The 23,761-nt window shown below is 43.2% G+C and overlaps 1 protein-coding gene across 5 annotated transcripts in view; it reads right to left on the reverse strand.

Moving 5' to 3' along the window:
* Nucleotides 1–21,192, reverse strand: part of SORCS1 (sortilin related VPS10 domain containing receptor 1) — a 269,664-nt gene extending 248,472 nt beyond the window's left edge. For 2 of the 5 annotated variants that reach the window (XM_064663265.1, XM_064663263.1), the window contains exon 1: nucleotides 20,106–21,191. In XM_064663265.1, coding sequence (XP_064519335.1) covers nucleotides 20,106–20,738 — 633 coding nt within the window. In that variant the 5' untranslated portion in view covers nucleotides 20,739–21,191. Of the gene's footprint in view, nucleotides 1–17,494; nucleotides 17,621–20,105 lie in introns of those variants that run through there. The other 3 variants (XM_064663267.1, XM_064663264.1, XM_064663266.1) reach the window with 3 other exon arrangements.
* Nucleotides 21,193–23,761: the final 2,569 nt, after the last annotated feature.

Here is a 23,761-nt window from a genome sequence, read left to right on the forward strand (position 1 = left end):
ACAGCAAATGACAACTGCATTCAGTCATTCACGTTCTCTCCAGATGAAGCAGCACTCATGGACAGTACCCGAGGGATGTGGGCAAAGACTCTCTTTGCAAAAAACCGCCAGTACAGAAGCAAAAGATGAGGCAAGACACCCTTCACCTGGCACTTCAGGAGGGAAGACTTGAATTTACAGACAGTGGATCTTCACCGCCCCATGTGAACGTGTGGAGCACTTCATAGCCGGTCCCAGTGTTCCCTGTACTGTGCAGTATGGTATAAATGTAGTGAGGGGGAAACAAGGAACACCAGTAGACCCAGACAGTCAGGGCACACACCTTGGTACATGTGGTGTTGCTCCTAACACAGGAACTTGTATTGGCACAGCTCAACCAACAAGCCCTAAGAGATCTTCCCCCTCTTATTAACATGGTATTGTAGTGCACCACAGCCTCTGAAGAACTCAAGAACTGACAGGTTCTGTGGGAAGCAGCAATTTTAATGTTCATTCTATAGTTCAGGAAACTGAGTCACCACAGGCACAGGGATTTTCTGGAAAACTCATAGGAACTCTGCAGTAGAGGAGGTAATTGAACTGAGATTTCCTGAGCCTCACCTTAGACCCACAAGCACATGAACTGCCCTGCCTCCCTTCTACTTACTTAAATAGATATATACCTGGGTATTAAATCAGATGCAAATCTCTTGCTCTACAGAACTCAGAGGTATTCTGAAATTAGCATGGGGGAAGTAAAGAATACTTGAGCTGCAAATGAATAGAAATCAAGGTAATGTTCAGCATATATTGCTTGGTTCTCACATGCTTGACTTTAAGCTCTGATCCACAGAGAAAATGCCTCTAAAATATTAACCACAGTCATTATAGAAGGCTTGCTTCTGACAATGTGTCTTATGGTTCATTTACCAAGAGAAAATGGGTGCGATTTTAGCCGGTGTTAAAATTAATCTGCTTTTATCAGAGAAAGGAAACTAATCCCACCTGCCCAGTTCTGTACTCTGTGTTTTGAGAGGAGATTAAGAGAGGGAGCAGGCTTTAAATAACTAGGCTTCTCTCTGAACCTGGGATTCTGTAGGTTTTTACTCATCCAGGTTAAAAAAAATTTTCTGTGAGTGAGGCCAACCACTTCGCCCAAACAGAATTCCTACAAGGCCAAGTTCATAATCAGTGCTGACCCTGACCTGACCCAAATTGGGTGCCTACAGGACTTTCAATTTTTCTTTGGGGAAGGTCAATTCTCAGAAGCCAGTCCAATCTGTGAGATACGGGAAGAATGAAAGCAGCAGTAACATCCTACTGTACACTCAATATCATCCACACACAGTCCCCAGAGTCACAGGCAACCCTCCAGCAGCTTTACAAACCCTTTCACACACACTGAGTTCACCCAAACTTCCCTCTAAGCCCTTGAGCTCCTGCTCCAGCCCTGCTTAAGGCAGAGACAGAACTTCCAAGCCAGAAAAGGTTTCCCGGGGAAAGAGGAGAAAGACAGGAGGCAGAGTTCCCTTGTAAATTACCACCCCTGCAGAGCAGTGGCCTGAGTCACACATTGAGCATCTGGCATATCCCCATTGGAAGGGTCCAGGGTGGAGCTCAATAAACCCATTTACATCACATGAGGATCTGGCTTCAGAGACTGAGCAGATCCCTCTAGTTCCTCTCTGTCTTCTTTAGTTTCTTTTTGCATCCAGAAATTGTATTTCAGTTCTGCTACTAAACTTTAATCACTCACTCTCTAGGCTTTAGTTCTCTATAGATTCCTTCTATTGACAGCAAATCCTAGGAGAATTATTATTTTTTATTAGTATTATTATCTTCCAGTACCGCATACATAACAATAGCTCTCTAGATACAGCAGACAGATATGAGGAAATGAATGGAACCATAACTGCCTCATGTCTTTCATTTAAGATGTTCTGGTTTTAGTCCTTTTGTTCAGAAACAAATTTAGCAAGAATTTAGGAGCTGTGTGTTGGGGCTGAAATAAATTAGGTAAATAGCAGAAGAGGGAAACTTGCTATGACTTCAAAGTACAATCAACACAATGATGGGACTTGATGGAATAAGAAAACTAGGGTTGAATTTAATACAAATGGCTCCATTGTTATCAAAAGTTCTGTACAAGCTCTAATGATAATTCAATTGCATTGTTCATTGGGGAGAAAGTAGATGAAGATCATTTAATGTTTTATAATAAGCAAAATATTTCATCCTGGCTACAATTTACCTTCTGTGTGAGGGAACAGAAGAGGTGTCAATGGCAGGTTGCAGGTAGCTGTGGCATGTAGACAGACCTAAGTTCTGCTTATGCACACACCATGGGAAACACTGATCGGTGGTAATGGATACCATCAGCTGGAAGATTCTTGTCAAGATTTCTTCATTGTTCTTATCATGTCCCCCCTTTGCATAATGGATGGGATTGCTGGAACATTTCATTTCTGATGATAAGACTGATCTGCGAATAAGCAGTTCTCCCACATAGCTTAAAATACCGTTTTTCTATTCCAAAGTGAACACTTCCAATTTATTTAGAAAGTCAGGGATATAATGAAGCAGATTAAAAGGCAGGACAAGTGCCAAGCCCTCTCTTGAACTTGACAGTTCCTAACCCAAAGAGCCTCACAAGGAAAGCATGGCACTTCAGTAGAAATGCAGCACAAGATACCATCCCAGACCTCCATCAAGATGGTCCCTTTATTAGAATGTGATCAGAGCCAAATAAAAAAATATTAGATCTGCTTATTCTCACCTTTCTAATGGCAAAAAGTAATCAAAACCCTAAACACTCATAGCCCAGAAGAAAAATAATGAGACCCAAATCAATTGATTTCTGAAAATTATTTCCAGTTCAGTGGAACAGCTTCTGCCAGCAGAGCATGTAATGCACACTGTTACCCCTGCAGAACACAGTTCTATATAATAAGCTCTCCCAGCAGATGAGCAACAAGCCTCAGTGACAATAATCACCTGTTTGCATCTGGAGCACCACTGACTGCACGATGCTTTGACCCATCCAGCTGCTGTACCTTAACCTTGCTAGACTGGCAGCTACACCACCTTCACCCTCTGGAAAGACACTGTCATTTTCTTGCACATAGCTTGGTGATACCATTTGTCTTGTGGCACCAACAGGAGGGATCCTGGTGTAACAGGGGGAAGAAGGGGCAGTTGGGATGCTTTCATCTGTCCATTGTCATTCACCACTGGAAGTGGCCATCCTCACTGCCTTTCAATGCCAGGGACTAAACTACATCAGTAAGTGAGTCAAACACATCCTTAATGAAGATTGCCAAAAAGAGGGGTGGATCTAAGTACTGATTTGTTTTCACATCTCACAATAGAAATCATGCAGAAAATTCAGAAACTCTTTTGACTTTGAGGCATATATTTGAAAATCTTCTAAGCAGAACTATGAACAGCACTGCAAGATCTGTCTCTTCCGTTCTCCAGAAGGAACTACGCGCTATGAAGACAGAAGGTCCCCTGCCAAAATGCTGGCTAGAAAGAAGGTACTTGTGGGTTAATGTGGGTGTTGGCAGATCTTCAAGAGAGGCAAGCCAAGCTGTGCTTCACTTTCACAAGTTAAAGAAGTTGGAATGATGGGGGGTGGGGTTGGGGGAGGGAGAGGAGGAAACATTAAAAAAAAAATCAATTGGAATGGGAGAAATCACCTTTGAAAAAGCTGAGAGTCAATCACTGATAAGGAATGTTGTAATTCTTGGTCAGATCAGAGACTCTCAGCCCCCTCAAGATGATAACTGCAGGATATCAGGTGCTAGAAGCTGCCTCTTTGTGCCTTTTATAACATACCAACCCACTTAAAGTCATCCCTTTGCCACAGGCTGCCAACACCAGCTTAAAAAAAAAACCAGAAGAAGCAATGCTGTAGTGGAAGCTTCTGTGGGGAGACATGCAAAAGCTTCAGACGGAAAAAAATCTGAAGATTTAGGTGAACTATTTCATTTGAGATAGACAATGAAAGCACAAATTAAAGCCACACATTAGCCTACCTGGGATAGCTGTCAACATGAGGGCTCCTCATCTTGGAAAAAAATTCAGTTTAAATGCATTTAAAGGCATAAGGTAGGAAAACACACGTACTTCAGGTAACTTACTGCAAACCAAGAATATGTATGACATTGCCCCTTCTTAGCTCAGTGACAGCCCACTGCACCTCCTGTTTGAGCCTCAAATCCAAGCCAGGTTGGAAACATTCTGCTGCAACTGCGTCATCAGCCACAGGAGAGCTCATTTCTAAGGCTGCTACTCAAAAGGCAAAAATGCACCACCAGAATTCCCCACTGAGACCAGGGCAATCCCTTGTCCATATTAACTTCTGCCACAAAGATACAAGACACCCTAAAAGCTTCTCGTTTTGCTTACATCATCCCTCTGAAAACAAAAGCTGCCAGGTTACAGACTTTTGTTTTCACAAATTATTCACTCCCTTCTGAGCCCAGAAAGCACCACTCCAGCTATAAGAACATATACCTCTACAAGTAGCAAGGCTATTCCCTGCCAAATTCAGGAAGGTAAACCAAATACATCTCTTCTGGCAAAATGTCTCCACACCAATTTGTGTAATTGCCCACATCTCTGAAGAGGGTCTTGTTCATGCTCTGACTCTAAGCATTGAAATACAATTAAACCAGATGTATCAGACACAACTTGCTGGCTGACTCATATCAAACCTCCACAGGTGGTGGCGAAGAGAGGCAACTCTCATTCAGAGACGCTGAGAACAAATTGCACAGTGTATGCAGAGAAAGTCACAGCATGGAAGACTAAGGTAAATTCTTTCATCTATGCCTCACCCTCCAGCAATGTCTCTGCCCACTGAGTATGAACTTTTGGCTAACAGTGTTAATATCTGCCAGTGTATTTCCTTATCTCCTCCTCCAAGCTCTTTCACCAACACATAATCAGGCTTCTTTACCTCTATACTGGCTCTTATCCTCTTTCTGTGTCTTTTGTTACTAGCCAGTGCTTCTACATCACTTAAGTCCAAAATCCACAACAGAAAAATCTTTACTCCTCTTCAAAGTGCTCATGGTTTTCTCTTTGTGTGAAATCAATCCAGCCATCTGCATCTAGAATAGTGAAATAGTCTTTTCTCTCTAGAGTCTCTTTTTAGCCAATTCTAGAGCTAAAACCACCCTTAAACCCTATTGTTCTGATCACATTACCCCAAACCACAAACTTTGCCTTGTGTATTTTCTATTGCCTGCTTTCATTTTTCCAGGCCGTGTCCCAGAAACAGCTTTTTAACATCATCACATTATTCTGCTCTATCAGCAGCTTCAATTTGCTACTCCATTCCCTGCACTGTCCAGTCAATATCCTGGCACACCGCTGTCCAGCCTTACTCTCCTCTATTTTGCAAAGTCTTGTCTCATTCTCCAGTTCACACTGCCCAGAGAGGCTTCCTACTTACTTAGGACACATTTCTTCTTTGGCACCTCTTTATTGGTAGAAAATATTTCAAACCATATTGGGTTTTCCTTCAGTTGAGATCACTCAACATCAGCTTTCCTCAAAGTTTATCAGCAGCCATAGGTCAGCTTCTCTACTAGAAAAAGCTGTTGTTCAATAGACTCCTTACATCTTCACACAGTTCTATAAAAGAGCCTCACCCTCCTACATTTGCTCCTCCTATCTCTTCCTCGTCCTTAATCACTTATTCCTTCCACCTGAGAAGACAGGAAATTGAAGCCAGCTGGGTCCCTTTCAAGGGCCCATTTACACCCTGAGAGCTTCCTTCATCGTCCTTCAAGTTGCCTTCTGCTGCTCCTCACTACACCCTAAAATCAGTGCTCATCTCCTGTGTGTTTGCATCCATCTGTATATTATTACCTAAAGGACAAAAAAAACTTTACTAGGCTGAATCAAGCAATTGCATAATCAATGCATTTGTAAACCCCATGTTTCTGCAGCTTCTTCTTGCCTGTTCACACATTTAAGAAGCAGTAATTATCCAGCCTACCTCCTGCCCAAGGAAGAAGTCACTGCAATCGAGTTATCCAACTCCTACATAAAGCAATTCAGTGCATTCCTTGGAATTGTTTCTGCCGTGAGGCATCCGTACCTGCCTCCCAGATCATGGCTGAGACTGTCAGCTCTTTGAGCCAGGAATCAAATATTTGTTTTTAAAGCATTTCAGTGCTTTAAAAAGAAACATTGTACAGGATGTGCAATTAACAGGGAGGAGACATCTCTTGTTCCACACTAAAACATTGTCAGCGATTAGCACCTTTAGGAGGCTCCTACTTAGTGGAAATTGCATACCTTGGGATCTCGGTTGTCAATCTGCTCAGCAGTGGAAAGGGTCAGAAGGGTGAAAAACAGCTATTTGGGCTTTCAAAAATGTTCCTCTTGCAATCCATTCTCCCCTTGAGTTTCTGTCTAGTTAACAAATGCTGGAGCTGCCACACTTCTGACTTTCCATAGAGCTACCCTTAGTAAAGCTGAGACTGTTTCAGGAACAAAAGCAGTATTTGATATTCAAGTTCCCTTCACCATAGCTTTATAGCAGCCAATGGGATCATCTTATAGAAGGCAAAAAAATGCTGAGATTAATTTAAAAACCACCTTCCTAGCTACGTTCTTTATCCGAATGTGTCAGAAGCCAGCATTTCTGTTCTGTGGGGGATTCAGGCAGGCTAATGTTTAGTTTCAGTCCCAAGAGAAAAAGACAAGATCATTAAATTTCCCAAGAGCATCAGTAAACATTTTTCATCAGCTAGTCAGTAACACCAAATCATTTCCTTTTGATGATGTCTGAACATTAAACATTAATTGCAAACATACATAGAGATGTGTTTCTGGACACTGCAGGATTTATCAGTAAAAAACTCCCCACAATTAGTGGTTCAGAAAGGAAAACATTGTATTGCCTTTGAGACTACCCACCGACTTGCCTCTCAGCAGCACCTTTACTGCCCGAAGAACTTGTTACCTTCAGCAAAAATCCTTTGGTGACATCCTCCATGTGACTAAGGAGACACCACAAAGATAACACAGATGGAAACAGAATCTCTCCAGGACAGAGAAAGAACACAGCTTGTTTATAGGGCCCATTACCACAAGGGAGGGTCAGAGAGGACAGAAGAGCAAGGAACTTTTACCCCTCCTGGGAATGAGATGAGGTATCATGTAGTGTCCCATATACTCCATATATTCTTATATATTCAGTAAAAAAGACATGTCCTTGATACAGTATTAATATCTTTTCATAATCTTGGTGCCAAAGCAAAAGTCAGCTGGCAAGGTTTCTCACTAATTTTCAACACTATAAGAACGCAGACAATTTTGGTTGATATTTTAGTGTAGCAACTGTCACTGTAAATGACATACCTCCAAGAAATTTTCTGATTTTGACTAAACTGTATTTTCTAACAGAAAATTCTTCTGACAACTTTCTTTCCCCAAGTGGCTCAAATAGTAGTATTTAATGATTTATATATCTCAATGATGTTTTTACTTTACTGACATCATCTGTCCTATGTAAAATCAACACAAAAGGTGAATATTTAAAACTGGATGTCATCTATCTTCTGTTCCTTACTTCTGCAATACTGCATTCAGTTCCCATACTTCATTATACCAATATTTTCATCTTCTAGCAGCTGCTACTGCATAATGCATTTCTAGATCATCTGAGTAGCTTGTTAGGAGAAAAATTTACTAATGAGTTAAAATTTAATTTGTCTTGTGTCGTCCCAGTTCAGACATCAACCACACAATTCCATATATTTAAGCAAAAGCCCAAAATTACAGACATCTTTTCTCTTCTCTGAATTCTCTCCAGCAACGATCTCTACGTATGTCCTTATTTAACCAAAATGCTCTCTATATAAAGGATTAAGTACAGGTTTCCCGAGTAACATTTTATAATGAGATGCTGATTCCTTTGTACAATACTTTCTGCTCCTTATAAAATTTCTCAAAGTATCTCTTTCCTCTACTTGCTTATAAAGGTTTGTTTCACACCATAATCCACCTTGCCCAATGCAAGATTTCTCAGAAATTACTGTTTCTGCCTGGCCTTTCAATACCTCAGTGTCAGAAAGGGATAGAGATGGATTCTTCTGCTTGCCTCAAAGCCATTCTTGGCTTTATCTAAGTGAATACTGATTTACATGAGTGGAAAAGGTGCACAGACTCAACATTTCTCCTCAACTACTTCATTCTGAGATGCTGCCAGATGCAATAGAGATAGGGAAGGACAGAGCAAGCTAGGCAATGAAATTTTCTTCTCTTTATGTGTGTGTGTTTCCATTCAGCCTGACAGGAACGCTGGTGATTTTTTAACTCTTTTTGGAAGGATCTTTGGAAAGTAATTCGGGGTTTGTTTTCTTATTTCACTTTAAAGCCATGCCTCAGATGCCTCACTGATAAGCCTGCCTAAAGAACTTGAATAGCACTGAAGAAAATCAGTGCTGCTGTACTCAGGACAGACACTGACAGCAATTTTAAAAAGACATGAACAGCCATCAAAGCATAGGCAGATAACCCAGAGCACAAATACTTCCTGGAAATACTTGCTACACTTAACATCACTTTAAAAGTTCAAAGAAACATCAGAATATCTTCAGTTAAGTCTGCTTTAAGATAAACGTGATGTTCATCTGCACTGAAGTTGTACTTTACCCTCCACTGTTCGTGATGGTGAAAAGACAGGTGTAATAAACCTGCCAAGACAGGGCTCTTTCCCCAAGGAGAACTGAAAGGGACCAACACCCAAACGGGACAGGACAGCAGCAGGAAGAAATTCTAACTTGGGATAAAACTAAAAGGAGAGATTGAGAAGCAAGTGGGAATCACCAGAAACATTAATTTCCTCCCTCTGAATCCATGCACAAATTAGACAAACCATCATGCTCCACTGGATATTGTGTGTATCTGTATCTTGTGTGCATTGGAAAATCATACAGACAAACTTTAACACTGTAATGATTCCAGGACAGTGACAGCACTGAAATTTCCTAGAGCCTGTTACACTTAAGAACAGGGAAAAAAACATGGATGTAAATCTGCTCTTCCTGGACTTCAGAGCAATGGTGGCAAAACTGGCCCACATCTGTGTAATGTGGGCACTCTAAATTTTGTCAGACTTCAGCTGTGATCCATTCCAGCAGCTCCCCAGCTATCCAAGTAGACTATTGCTATCCCAGCTCCTGCCCTACTTCTGAACTGTGTAACAAGGAATGATGTCAAATGAAGCTGAGGAAAAAGGGAAACAACATGTTTTCTATGGAAGTTTTTCTAAGTTTCTGAGAGTGTAAGTGGGAAGACACTACAGGAATCTGTTTCTTAAGGAAATTTTAATTAACAAATCCACAGAGCCCCAACCTACCTGGTACAGAACTGGCCCCATCCAAACATCTCAAAGGAAAAACAAACAAACAAATAAAACCACAAAACCAAACAAAAATAAACCCATTAAAAAAAAGCTATTATCCTCCAAGTTAATGAGTGGAGTCTTGGTAAGTTATCTCAACTATCTTCAGTGTCCTGGTTTAACCGGTCTTTAAGGTGCATCTGGTCTCTGCATTCCTGAGTCCACCCTGCATCCTTGTGCCTGTACTGTCTTGTACATTTGGAAGGCAAGAGGAGATAGGGCAGGTGGACCTAGCAGGACCACCACACTCATGCTGAAGCCTCAGTGTGTTCCTCTCTGTGCAGAGTGTATTCCTGCTGCTGTGCAGCCCCCCACTGCTAACACCTGCAGCATCCCATTTAATTGCTGCCCAGGGCTGCCAGAGTAACTCAGCTGTTTGACAGCATCAGTGCAGGCTGCACTGGCTCGTGGGCTGACCTGCTCATGATGACAATTATTGGGGTTATGTTCACCTTTCATTAATACAGAAACACATGCCTTCCCTGCCCTTCTGCATCAAGGGAAAGCATCAGCACACACACACAGGTGTGTGTGGCTCTTTCCTCGTGTGTTTATTGTTTATCTTTCCTTTCAGGAATCACACTCAGAATGTGTTGCTGTCTGAGCTGTCACTGCCTGTCACATTACAATAACGATCGCTGCTTTCAGAAGCCAGTTCAGGTCGTTTAATCATCGCTTCCCTCCAAGCTGTCCATCACAGGGTCGTCTCCAGGCAACAGCATCAACAGACAGGGCCGTGGGTGGCTGATGATGATGATGAGGAGGAGGATGGAGCATGCTAACATTTGCAGGGAGGAAGAAGAACTCACGTTCCCATGGCAGAGGGAGGTATGGGAGCTGCTGAGTCTATCTGATGGGATCCCAGCCTGCAGCATGATGAAAGTAACAAAGATTTCAGTGATTGCAGAACTCAGTGCTTTGGTGGAATCAAGAAGAAGATGCCAGGGCCCTGGCCCATGCCACAGGAATGCAGAGCTGGGTTCCTTGCTTCAACTCTCGTAGGTGTCCATGGTCCAACTCCCTCCATCACAGGTGGGGTGGCAGGGCCCTGCCATCCTGCCCTGGGCACACGGGCACAGTCTGGGGTAACAGATAGCCAGAATCAGCCACATTTATTCCTTTAACAACTTTAAAATGAGTTGGTTTGGGGTGGATGAGAAGTTTCTGAAGAAAAAAGAAAGACCACGTGCCAACTTACAAAAGTTGAAAATAAAATGGAAGGCAACACCAAAGTGGAAGCTTTTCATCCAAAAGATGAGCTGGAGAATTATTTTGTTTCATTATATTTTCCAGGATATACACAATTAAACAGTCATTTGCTATTGAAACAAACAGACACAGGTTTGCATCAAAGCATCTTTCAGTTACAATAGCCTAAATTTTTATTACTAAACTTCATCAGCTCATCTGTAGCAGTATTAGGTCACTGGATCCAGGCTAAGCCCAGATTTATGTAGGCCAGATCTATATTCTTTTTATCTCTAGACCAGGTTCTGTCCCCCTTAACATAATGAACGGAGTGTGGAAAAATGAACACAAATGAAGTGGAGGAAGTGTAGTACAATCCCTCCCCATGGTTCACTTCTCAGTCAGAATACCATCTCAGGGAATAATCATCCCCCAGACTGCTCTAACTAGTGACATTTTAGCACGGACCTATGCATTTTGAAATGAAGTTTAATGCATATGCTGTTTTGCTCTTATTAATCTGTTTATCCTGTCCTATATATACAAAACCTAGTAATTTTCAAAGTAAGGTCTCACTTTTATCTGCAGATAACCATTTCCAAAATTTGATTTTGTTCTCAATAATGATTAACTTAAAGTTTTTATCTTTCATCTATAGAAATGTATTTTTTTCTTGAAAACCTGAACTGAAAGCAATGGAAAGAAAATTAATTTTCCATATTGCATTCTTTGGCATATAGAGCTTTATTTTCACCATAATTGTTATTTTTTCACCAGAAAAAATATATTTACACTCACCTATATGTAAATACTTAAAAAAATAAGGTCCTCAAATATTGATTTGAATATTCAGTGGAACTCACTTCTCCTAGGTCTGTTTTCAGAGAATATCACCGAAAGTTATTGGCACCATTTTTGGCCAAGACAGGGAACATTAAACTGTTTCTAAAGGTTTATAGTGACCCAATGACACACACAGAAAGGGAGCATATGACCTCTTTCAACTACTGAAAATATACCTTGGATTTAAAAAAAAAAATTTCCAGGCAAAGTCCGTTCCAAATTATTAAATAGCATTCATTTCCACATTAGTGAGGAATTTCTCACTACTTTCTGAATCAGGGACTTTATGATTACTTCACACCCCCCCCCCTCAAAAAAAAGTACACCTGAGAAAATCACATATTGAGCAGGGACAATTTATGAAAATGAAAACGTGCCTACATTGGTTACATAAAATATTTCCCTCAAATTATTTTCTCAACCTTACATTTAGTGGGAGAGGTGAGAATGAGGGGAGAAACATTTGAGGAAAGACATGGGATGTCTCTATTGAGTTATCTAAATAGCCTGAGATTTTTTAAAGAGCTTTTCACTTCCTCCTGAAGACATGCACGAAAACTATCTGCAAGAGCTCATGGCACTGCTGTCCTTAAATGATCACCAGCAAAGGTGATGAGAAACCTAATACAGTGAGGATGTGAGCACTGACACCAAGCTGAGACCTGGTGGTGTAAGAGATCAAAAGCTTCCCATATGTAGACAAACACTCTCCACCCAAAAAAACCCTTCATCCTACTTGGGCTATCTCTGAGTTTTCCCAAGAGGAAGAGAGAAATCACAAGGCCCATGACTGCCTTTACCTTCCTGCCCCTGCAGAAGCAATTGTGCCCCCCAACCACAGCACAGGGAGTCCCTTTCCCAGCATGGGCTGCTCATGGTGGGGATATTTGGCACTGACATCCCCCCATAGCAGCAGAAGCAGGTCCAACTTCCCACCTTCTTCCCCCACACCTAAATCTCCATCTCCTTCCTCAGCCTCCTCCTCCCTGCTCGTTCCATGTCAGGGGCACCTCAACACAGCTGCTCTGAGCATGTACGTTCCTACCATGGCACAGGGGAGTTCACAGGCAGCTCTGAGTCCCAGTGTGCAGTCACAGAACATCACTCCCCTATTGAGGGGCATGATGGGGAGTTCTCAGAGACCCTCTAAAAGAAAGGAATTACATTTTAGGACATACCCTAAAATATCCTGTTCCTTCTTAAAGTACTTTTCTTCTATGTTCCTCGAGGAAAGAAAGCACAGTACCAAGTAAAAGTGTTATTGTGTTACCAGTACTGAGAATTAGGGATTAAGGACTCATGTTAACTGTTGTCTGATTTAAGAGACAGAAAAAACAATTCAAAGTGGCACAAAAATAATTTTATTGCATCAACTTTTATATGCATTTAAAATTCCAAAATAATTAGTCTATCACCCAGTGCTGCTGTTTGAGTTGGAATAAAAGCCCATTTTCATTTAACATAGAAATGTCAATTAGAGCTGTGGGAGTCATTGATTTTTTGGTTTGCTGGCCAGATATAAAAAAATAATTGAGGAAAAAAAAAAGTGCCTTGTGTCAGTGTTATTTTTTTTTCTCCTGAATGTAGTTTGCATCAGGATGAACAGGATGCAGTACGCACAGCTTTTATGATAATACCAGTTACTTAAATATGGGCAAATATAGTTTGAGATGCTCTACAATTCTCAGACCATCAGGCAGTTCCCACAGGATGCCCTTTCCCTGTGAAGCAGCAGCTAGAGGCACTACCATCTCAAGTGTCACTAGATGCCTCTGTCTGGAACACTGAATCAAGATTTTTGTATCACTGTATCATTTTAAAATATAGAATAAAAGAATCAGAAATCCATTCCAAAAACACTGCCTTGATTCAAAATAATTAAAAAAATGTTACATTTAAACTTTCATAATTTTGGCTTGTTTAGGGCTATTTCTTAGGAGCCTTGGGATCAAAGGAAAAATCAATGTGAAGCTACGAAATGCTCTGGCCAAGCTAAAACAATGTTTTCCAGAGGAAGAGGTCTTTGAGCTCTGCACAACATGAGGGTTGCATTCAGTCTGACATAGTATGAAAGGCCCAGAGGATGTAAGATTGTCCAAGGCTAATGCTGACCTTGCAGCCCTTTATATATAAAGCTGTGTCACAACTGAATGGGTCAGAATGGTCTCTAACCCCTCCAGAATGAATTAAGGACTTCTGACCTCCTGGCTTCCTCCTCTGGACTGACCTCATCAGGATCGCCAGGCCAGGGAAATACAAAAGTCATATTTGAAGTCAGGAGGAAAGAGAGAAACCCATTTTCTATTATAAAGTACAGTATTAAGAAGATTGAAAGCTATAACCCTATTGCTTTACACAGTTTATAGCCTCTCAATATTGCATGAATGCCAGTTGCAACTGTCAGAGCTCTTCCATTATTCTCCTTAATCTCCCCTCATGATGGGATTTGCATATCCCACCTGTCAGTCCAGGCAGAAGCTCCTCACCATCTCCCAAACACTTGCACAGAGACCAGAATCACAGAATGACAAGCCTTTCTTCTAGTCCTCACAGATTCTCTTTCACTTACTGCTTTCTCTCAGAGCATGGCTATTCTTATTTCCCACATATCCTGTTTCACGTTTTGTATTTGAAAATGTTTTATCCAGTCAAGAAATATATATAGAGATGGACTGCAATACAGAAGAAAGAAATACTATGCCTATTGACTCATTTTTTTAAAAACTTCAACATGCACACAAATAAATAAACACCAAAAAACCCCCAAGACCTCTGCTTAAAGACATAAAGTCCTATTCAAAGTTACAGGAAATTTTCTGCTGTTTTCACTCACTGAAGAGCTTTTAAAGGAAGTTTGATACCTAGAGTGCATGTGAAGTATTTTATGATCCAAAGAAGTAAATATAGTTCAGAAGACAAAAAATTGAAACAGGGGACTTTTAGAAATATTTTAATTTTACTTGATTTTTTTTTCTAGTTTAAATTCCCATTTTTGTTTCCTCACTTTTTATTCAGCCCTTGCAAAATATATTCTTATAGCTCTAGCAAGAAATTAACCTGAAACAGTCTCAGCATCTGGTGCATTATACTCTTAATACTATTATACACTGTTGTAATATGTACATAAAACATACTACATCTCACAGAAGTATTTTAATGCAGGCATCCTCTTCGGATGAATATTTTGGGGAGCTGTTTTCAGCACAGCAGGAGTCAATCTAAATGCAAAGCGACCGACTCTGGGGTTATTCCCCACCATGGGTCTCACTGCACATCTGGCTCTGGACTCTACATCCATATTTATTACCTAAAAACTCTTCCCTTATGATAATGCAATTGCCATGGGAGGAAGGGAGCAATGGGCTATCGCAGCATCATACAAGTAATTCTGGTCACTCACGGGATGATGTTGGCAGATTCTTCATCCCTGATAGTTTTACACTGCAGCCACAGCTCTGCCTGCAAGGGAAGGACAGCAGCTACCAACTACATCCTGTTCCACGAACACAGCATTTGAATGAAGTCTCGAAGTGAGAAGATGTCAAAAATAACATTTTGATTGTTATCCCCTGTTTCTGGACTGAACCGAAGAACACTGGCAGTTTAAGGTACTTTTGCCATGCCTTTACTGCCTCACTTGTAAAAAGTAATACATTTGTTGTCATCTGCACAGAATTGCATTCATCAAAAGCAAAAACTGGATTCAAATTCGAGTTCTTGGGAACCTGACTCCTAGAAATTCAGAGTTCACTTTCCACAACTTGTCGCACAAGCAGATACAGAATGAAGGTGCTTGCTTGATTTAGCAAACCAGAGGCTGAAAGGGAATATGATCGCTGCCTGTAAAATGATTCCAGGGGGCGTAAGTGCCAGGGAGGGAAAATAACTTTAATTAAAAAGAACATGCACAAATGAAAAAAAAATTAATCTAAATTGTCCGATGGCAATGTTAGAACAGGAATCAGACAGTAGTTTCCCACAGACAGGAGAAAAAGGCTTGGAACAACTACACAGAAAGGAAGAAGGCAATAGAAGGGTGAATTGAAAGATACCCAACTCTTTGTAAGATGCAGTTTGATCGGTTCATGGCTGTAGGATGTGACATTCTTGAAATTCCTAGTTTATAAAGTAGGTCTGAACACTTCAGCTAAAAATCCAACAACAGTTTATTCACAATTATTTGTCCAGGTGGAAATACAGTGCATTTGAAATATATAGGTGTATTGTTATTCTGCTTTACCTGTGCCCAGTTTTTCCTGTCAATAACATTAAGTAAAATTTTGCAAGCAATATCTCATGTAGAGTCTCATCTTGCATAAAAGTTCTCCCATAACAGACCTAATTCTTCCCTTGTTGTCTAGTGTTATCACCTGACAACAGCAATGTTGATGTTGTAGGCTTCACCCTGCACTAGACCCATCAGTTGTATCGATCTGTTGTGGACAGAATATAAAACCTGTCTGGCCATGGTTGTTTTGCATCTAATTCTGACTCCCTCTCCATATCTCCATCAGTCTGTTGAGGATCTGCTGTTGTGGAGGACCTATGAGAAGCTCAGCTTTGTCTTTCTAACCATGTAAATCACAGAAGTTTGAACCAGTTGTTTACAGGTATCATGATCATGTAAAAGCCAATCCCCCGGTATGCAGCAAGGTACATGCTCAAATTCTTGGCCATACACTTTAGATCTACATCAATGTCCAGCCCAGGAGAACACTCTGTCCAGTGCCAGGCAATAGCAAACTGCCATTATAATAAATGAGCCCCATGCTGAAACCCATGCTGTTCTCCTTCACAGCACCACATTATAGCACAAGCTGTAGCATCAAAGCACTTGCTCAAACTCCCTTACCTTTTGACCTCCTCCCATTTTTTTGCTCTTTCACCAGAGCACTTTCAAATGAAAAAGTAAGGCTCTGATCTCACTCCAAGCCAACCTAGGACAGAAGCATTCTTCATTTTTTGTAAGCTCTGAGAACCATCTGTATCCCAAAAGCTCATAATGGACATCACCTAGAGACTTGCTTCTCTCCATTAAAACCAAGTCTCTCTTTTAGCTCCACACATAAATCTCTGCTAGCTGTTTTCTCCTAGTCTATAGCATCACATTAAGGGAGCTATGGGGACTCCAAATCTACAGTGTTTGGATACAACACATCAAGAAGCAAATCTGAAACCTCTGTGAGCTAGGAAACCTGCCAACTTCCACACCAATGATGAAATTTGTCAGTGGTGCAAAAAGCAGGAGATCTCACTTGTATATCTTGTAGCAGAGATTAGAGAAAGATTTATCTCATATGACCTTTTACTCCCATTTCTATAGGGGCCAGTGGAAAGCCCCTCAGGATGTATCAATGCAGGTAAATTAAGTAGTACCAGGACCCATTTACAGACTCAATATTCTATACTCATATTGTCAAAATAATTCCAGGCAGGGTGCTAGCATGATCCACCTTCTTGGATCATTTTTGGAGTCTGGGACTCGGTGCAAGCCAAAGACCTTTTCCAGCACCCATTTTTGCTGCAGCCACTCTTCCCTGCCGCCTTGCAGATTGAAAGAGCTCAGGATTTTGGAGATGCCAGACAGCTTTCCGTGGCCTCATTCACCTCTGCTGGAGTCCAAGAAAGCCTGAGACCCATCTGTATTTTAATACAACACTGGATACACTCCTGATTTCAGCCTCATGTCATCTAACAAGCCAGGCTCTCTATACCTATGCTCTCTCCTGGGGACCTCCTGTTGACTCCACTGGTGAAACAGCAAAGGAGACAGGAGGGATTAGTCCACATGTGAAGCATGTCCCCACAGATGTAAATAGGGCATGCTGCAAGTGTCTGGATATGAATATTGTTCTGGAGAGCAAACTGTCCAGGGAATACCTAAAATCATTTATGGGCCAAAATAATCCCTGATGTAAAACAATTTTTGTTGATGGAGTTATACCTGGATGACTTGGACTATTATTTACTATTCTTATTTTATCTGTGGCCGAGCATACAGCAAGTTCATCCTCCGAGCAGAATGCCATCAGTTCAATGGTGTGTGCACACACTCACCATGAAATCACAGCCAAGCCCAAAAGAAGCTGCAAACACCCAGAACAATCCCTTACAGAAATTCAGGAGTCCTTTCAGGGGTTCTTTCTCCTCCACCAGCAGCATTGCCATTACATCCAAACCCCTATCAAAATAAGGATACAAGGAACCACACTGAGACTGGCAGAATCAGGTACATTGCAATAGAAAAACAATCTTTAATTTTCCAGTTTTTCCACCTGAAAGGATTTCAAATATTTTAAGCTTTACTTTTGATTTTTCACTCACACAGAAACTGCAAACTATTATCATCTTTATACTGCCCCTCTGCCTGGGCAAAAGGCAAAAGTTGTGTGACAGCAGCACTTACAGAACACATAAAAATGAAAATGGGAAGAGGTGTGTTGCATCCTCATGCCACAGCAAGGAAACACCAGCAGGAAGCTGGCAGCTACCACTGTTGGAGTGCAGCCAGGGCACTGGGGTTATTTACACAGCATCCCTCACAAGCAGCACCATGGGATCCTCTGGGACCCACATGCAGGCAGAACTACATATGTTGTACCCTAAAGGAAGTGTTTCACCCAAGCCCATCGCACTCCCAGCTCATTCCCAGATGGGTACCCAAAACATTCACACAGAGACAATGGGTCAGTGCCACTTTGGGCTTCCTACTGGACACACACCATTGCTTCAGCTGAGCCTGGACAAGCCTGTTGTATATCCAAGTTCTGCTGGGGCCCAGCTTCAGTTAGTGCTCTGAGTGGGATGCAATCACAGCACAAAACAGCATAGCACTGCCAGAGCCCCAAGCAGCAAAGGAGGGAGCATTACTAACTCTGTACACAATGCAACCTGCAGCTCTTTGGGGAGGACAGTCACAAAACATTTCCCCACAGCTCTCTGAAAATATTTGTACACTAAGACACTCAGAAAGTAAATCAGTCCCTGAAAATAACACCCTACGCTACCACAGTGGGCTGAAACATCTATACATGTATATGTGTATACTTAAACACGTGTATAATAACAGTAGATGTGTCTTGATAAATGTACAGATTAAACATAAATTCAGTGATAGACCAGAAAAACTGATGCCTGCTGGCTGATTTTTATATCAGAATCCTTTTTCTTAGCAAATGGGTCACTTGAAACCAGTGTCAGCCTCAATTCAATTTGTGTGAACAGACCTGAGTTCCTACAAGGCAGCTTCTGTTCACACAACTATTTAAGAACAGGCTAGCTGAGTTGTGAAGAAAGAGGAAAGTTCTTCAAAACAGAGATGATAAGTATTCCCCTGTCAATTAATTGATTAAAAAGCTCCTGATGAGACCATAAAACCGTGTCCCAATTAACTAAGGCTGAACCCCATAGTGAGATCCTTATGACATCCACTGCAATTCTAAATTGAGTGGCTCAATACAATCCAAAAGGAATTCACAATGACTAGACTATCATTTCAAAATGTTATCAGGCTCCTAGTACTAAAAGCTGAAAGGGAGTCCAAGGATTTCTGCAGAGCTGCCAGAAACCTCCTGGCATTACAACCAGAGAGACCTAGGAGAAGAACCTGTCCCCATTTCTCCTGGGAAGTTGTATGGGCAACAACCACATAGTGGCGGCATCCCTTTCTCTCTCATTAGCATTCTGCTTGCTGTCTCTAAGAGGCAAAGTTGGAGCATTGGACAGACAGATTCCTCCACTTCTGCTAGTCCACAAACACAGTTAAGAGCAGGCAGAAAGCACAGCAAGCAACTGACCCTGCCTTCCCTGGGCCTCAGTTCTCAGCTCCAGGTACCTCGGTAGCAGATGCTAGAGGGATACAGGGCTCAAGTTAACCTGGTAACTTTGATGCCACCACTATTGCTCCAGCCTGGAAACCAGTTGCCTACATCTCCGGTCACTTTTGTTCTGCTTGGATCAAGTTGGAGCTGTTCTGTTCCTGAGAAAGGTCCAGTTTACAGGGAAGAGACAAGAACTGTCCTGTTTTAACACCTTGGTGACAAGAGGCAAAAAGCAGCTTTATCCCATTCACAGAGGTACCTTGGGGGCAAAGTCCTGAAGCCCTCTAGTATCTCCACTGCAGCAAGGCCTGGGGATGAGCCCTTGGGATGATGTGGGCTCGCAGGGCTGGCAGCAGAAAAAGCAGAAACAGAGGGACTTTCCCTGGCCTTCCTTACAGCTGATCCTCCCAGGGTCCTGATGAAGGCTACCCTGGGGAGAAGGCAGGATGCGAGGACGGATCTCCCCTAGACAGACCCTTCCCCTCCTCGCCGCGAGCAGTGGCACCACTGTATCCCTCTCTGCTCCGGGGTGAAGTCGAAGGGGGCCGGAGGGGGATGTGCTCAGCGGGCGGGTGGGCAGTGGAAAGTTTTTCTGCTCCAGAAGAATGGCCCTTTTGAAGCCCTTCTGCCCCACTGCACACTGCTAAGCGAAGCCAATCCCCGGCGCCTGGAGGCGCAAAATCCCCCTCGAAGAAGAAGAACCCCCGACCCGTCACCCCCATCCTACACTCTCCCCCGGACCACCCACCCCCCCCCCCCAAAAAAAAAAAAAAAAAAAAAAAAAAAAAAAAAAGGAAAAAAAAAGGCAAAAGGAAGATGAAAAGCAAAGCGTTCCCCGGGGTACTCACGCTGCTGTTGTGCCCCGACCAGTGCACCATGGCCTGGTTGTGCGCCGAGTCTCCGGCCAGGGCGAAGGTGGTGCTGCCCAGCCGCAGCTCCTCCAGCCCGAAGCGGGCGGCGCCGCCGTCCCCCGGCTCCCGCCCCGCGGCGCCGCCCGGCCCCGGCCCCGCGGAGCCCCGCGGGCTGCGGCCCCTCCGCCGCACCGAGCCCGGCCGCCCGCCCGCCGGGAGGAGAGCCTGCCCACGGTGGGGTCGGTCCTCGGCCGGAGCCGCCGCCGCTCGGGGACGGCGCTCCCCGGCCACTTTCTCCTCTCTCATCACTCGCCGGGTCTCCCAGCCGCTGGATTTCGTCCCCGTGGGAGCAGCGGCGAGGGTCGCTCGCAGCCCGGCATCCTCCGTCCGGGCCTCTTGCCCTCTCTCACCTCCCTTCTCCTCGAAGAATCTCCTCTGCTCCTTCTCTCCTTTTTCGGTCCTCAAGTGCATCAGTAATCCTTGCTGCGGCTGCTGCTGCGGATGCACCTGGGAACGGCAGGATCTGCAAGTTATTTCTGCGCCGGTAAAGCCAAAAGTGAAGAGGAAAAGCCATGTCCAGTACAGGAGAGCAACGTGCCAGGCTAGGTACCAACCAGCAACTTTTTCCATCGCTGCCGACTGCTTATGAGTGCGAGGGAGAAAGAGCAAGGAGAGGGCAGGAGCGAGGGAGCCGGGTGCTGCCGATTCACCCGCCGCGGGGTAAGCGGCGAGAACTCCGTAAAGTTTCAGACTCTGCTGTGCTAGATGCAGCCGGGGGATAGAGGAGATTACTTTCTTCCGCTGTCTTTTTTCCCTCTCGTTTTCTTTTCCTTCTTTTGCACTTTTTCCTGTTTTTCTCTTTCCCCCCTCTTTTTCCTTTTTTTTTTTTTTCTTCCCCAAGACTGGCGTTGCTGATCAGGCTTGTGATGGAAGGCAAAGCCACAACCACACGGGGGAGGAGCTGAATTGAAGTCAGAGAGAGAGGGAGAGAGAGAGGAGCAAATCCTGGTTGGTGATTTCTCCCGGCTGCCTCAGTGGAAGTCACAGCCCGCTCCTCTCCCGCTCGCTCTCTCTCTGCTCCCTCTCACTTCGCCGCTTCTGCATCACTCCGCCTGTAGCCGCCCCGCCAGGACGCCCCGCGCCTGTGTCATGAGTGGCTCGTTACGCACTCCCCCTTTCTCACTCACACACACTCCAAGAAGGACTTACCCCAACTTTTAAACCCAAATCGTTCGATCCCTTCCTCCCCTGCGCTTCCCATCAGCTCAAGACCCTGAAACCTGCTCCCCAACATACTGAAATCACTACACATGAACTGGAAGCAGAAGTGTAAAGTGAAGGAGCAATACATCCATATGTACAGACGTGTGTACAGTCTTTCTAGAGGAAATATTTAAATTCGATTAATTAAATGACCTTAAATGTCTGAGGAGGCTCTGAAATGTCTTTCTCCTTCCCCCCATGACTGATGTAAGTGCACTGGAGTTGCCGGGAATAGGCACCTGTGCTTGATTTCACAGAGGGGAAAGTCGCATTTCTTCCCCTCCATTCCCTCCTCTGCTTTTGCTTCACTGTACCGTCATTTACAGTAGCTGCTGATGCTTAGATAAATCACTCATGCATGGCAGAGATGTACCCACATAAATGCTGATGGAGACAGGGACAAGGTTTTGGAAATGAAATGACAGCAGTTGGTGCTGGGAGACAGGGAGAGGGAGATTCCCCTCCAGTGATATATCTGCAGAAGAAAAGCCCTTTCTGCTCTAGCTCTCTCACGCTTTCAGGACTAGCAATTTCACCCCCAAGGAGCAGTGGTCCTCTTTTACTGGGGTTCTTCCCTAGGGAGCAGTCCTAGTGGTGGCCGGAGGAGATCACCAAACCCTGCTTGCAGAGGCTGGTGTCTGCTGGCCACGGGAGACACTGGTCCCTGACCGCAGGCAGCACTGTTGGTGACTGCCTACACAGCTTTGACAGGCACTTGCAAATGCCCACACACTTTAAGACTGGAGGGAATTGAAGGCTCTTCCACCGCAATTTTATTCCATCCCCATCTGCCTGCTCTCACTCATTCCCATTTGATTTACAGGAGAGTTTATTTTTTAATTAATTTTTTTTTTAACATTTCCTTCCTGACATGGAAGACCTTATTGATTTTTTTTGGCAGGGCATTTCAGAAAGAGATTTACAAATTTGTTCCACATTTTTCTAGAGATTTCACTCAAATGCTCACTGGTGACATGTTTTGGAATATTAGCACAAGACCAGGGGTGAAGGGAAACTCACAGTAATTCAGGCTGGGCATAACTTCACACTGCTTACAATAATGATGGATTGTCTGCAGTGTAACCACCAGACCTCGGCTAAATCTACCAATTAACTGTATACCTGTTTCCACATCTCCCAACTAAATGGTTACTATTAGTTACAGCCTGCCAGGTAATAATAATAATTAACACTTTGCACTTAAATGCTTTCCCTTACTAAGCCCAAAGCTCCTCACAAAGGCCACTTCTGTTGTACAAACGATGGTGGAGCTGCCTTATTAGCAACCCAATCCTTTGTCTTCTGTACAACAGATTGACCAGATGGATCTATCCCAAAGGATGCACTAAAAGACTGTCACCTTCCTACCATAAGTCTCTTAAAGAGACCTTAATCTAAAGGGATGGGTAGGTGAGACAAAAAATAAACTTCGAAGAATGAAATTAATAAGAGGTCAGAGGAAATTTCTCCTGGGATTGTAATAGAGATTTTCATGCCAATGAGTGGTTAAGACTAAGGAGAGAAACAATCTAGCTGTCTCATTTAGGCAGATGATTATCTCTGGATTGTGATGAATGGCCAGTGAGTGATATGGATATGCCTCGTATAGCACACCTTAAACACTGGGAGTACACTACACCTGCAGAACTCTTCAGCAAATGTACACAAGAGTCAGTCATGGAGAGAGAATACTGCATCCAGCCTGAGGACCACAGTCTCTTTTTCCAGCATAACATTTGTTGTGGGTGGATATAGGACAGAGGCATACAGTTTGAGCCTTTCCCTGATCCCTGTTTTCAGGAACCATCAGTTTAGGAGATTCCAGCACCCGATCCCTTACGTTTAATATGTACAGATGGACCTGTCTTCCCAAAATTTGTCTAATCTGTATTTATACTCTTGGTGTCTGAGGCATGCTGTGTTAGTCAAGTTTACAATCTGATTACGTGTACTTTTGAATACTCATGGTCTGTGCTTATCTGAAAGAGACATATTAAATCACTGTAATCTAATCTTGCTGCCAGCCATCTTTCTGCCACAGATGATGTGATGATTGAGTTGTCAGAGATAAGAAACCAGAGTCTTTGGCATAAAAGAATAATCCCCTCTCTTTTGATGTAAGGGATAGCTTTCTGAGTTGGGAGCCAGAGTAAGCCCCTATGCTGTCATTGGAGAAGGGCTGAGTTCACATACTAGCCAAAAAGAATCATTGGGTGTGTAATGACTGAACACCATAGCTGTGTCCATGATAAAGGAAAGGTTGCACTCATGGGTATCCTGACCTGAGGCAACACCTGCTCTGATGTTTCAATACCACATGTCCAGCTCCAACATCTGGTGAAATGTTTTCTGTTAGAGCCCCTACACTACCATATCAGGAGACTGCTCTT

This window comes from Pseudopipra pipra, chromosome 8 (assembly GCF_036250125.1).
Source record: "Pseudopipra pipra isolate bDixPip1 chromosome 8, bDixPip1.hap1, whole genome shotgun sequence".
Lineage (NCBI taxonomy): Eukaryota > Metazoa > Chordata > Aves > Passeriformes > Pipridae > Pseudopipra > Pseudopipra pipra.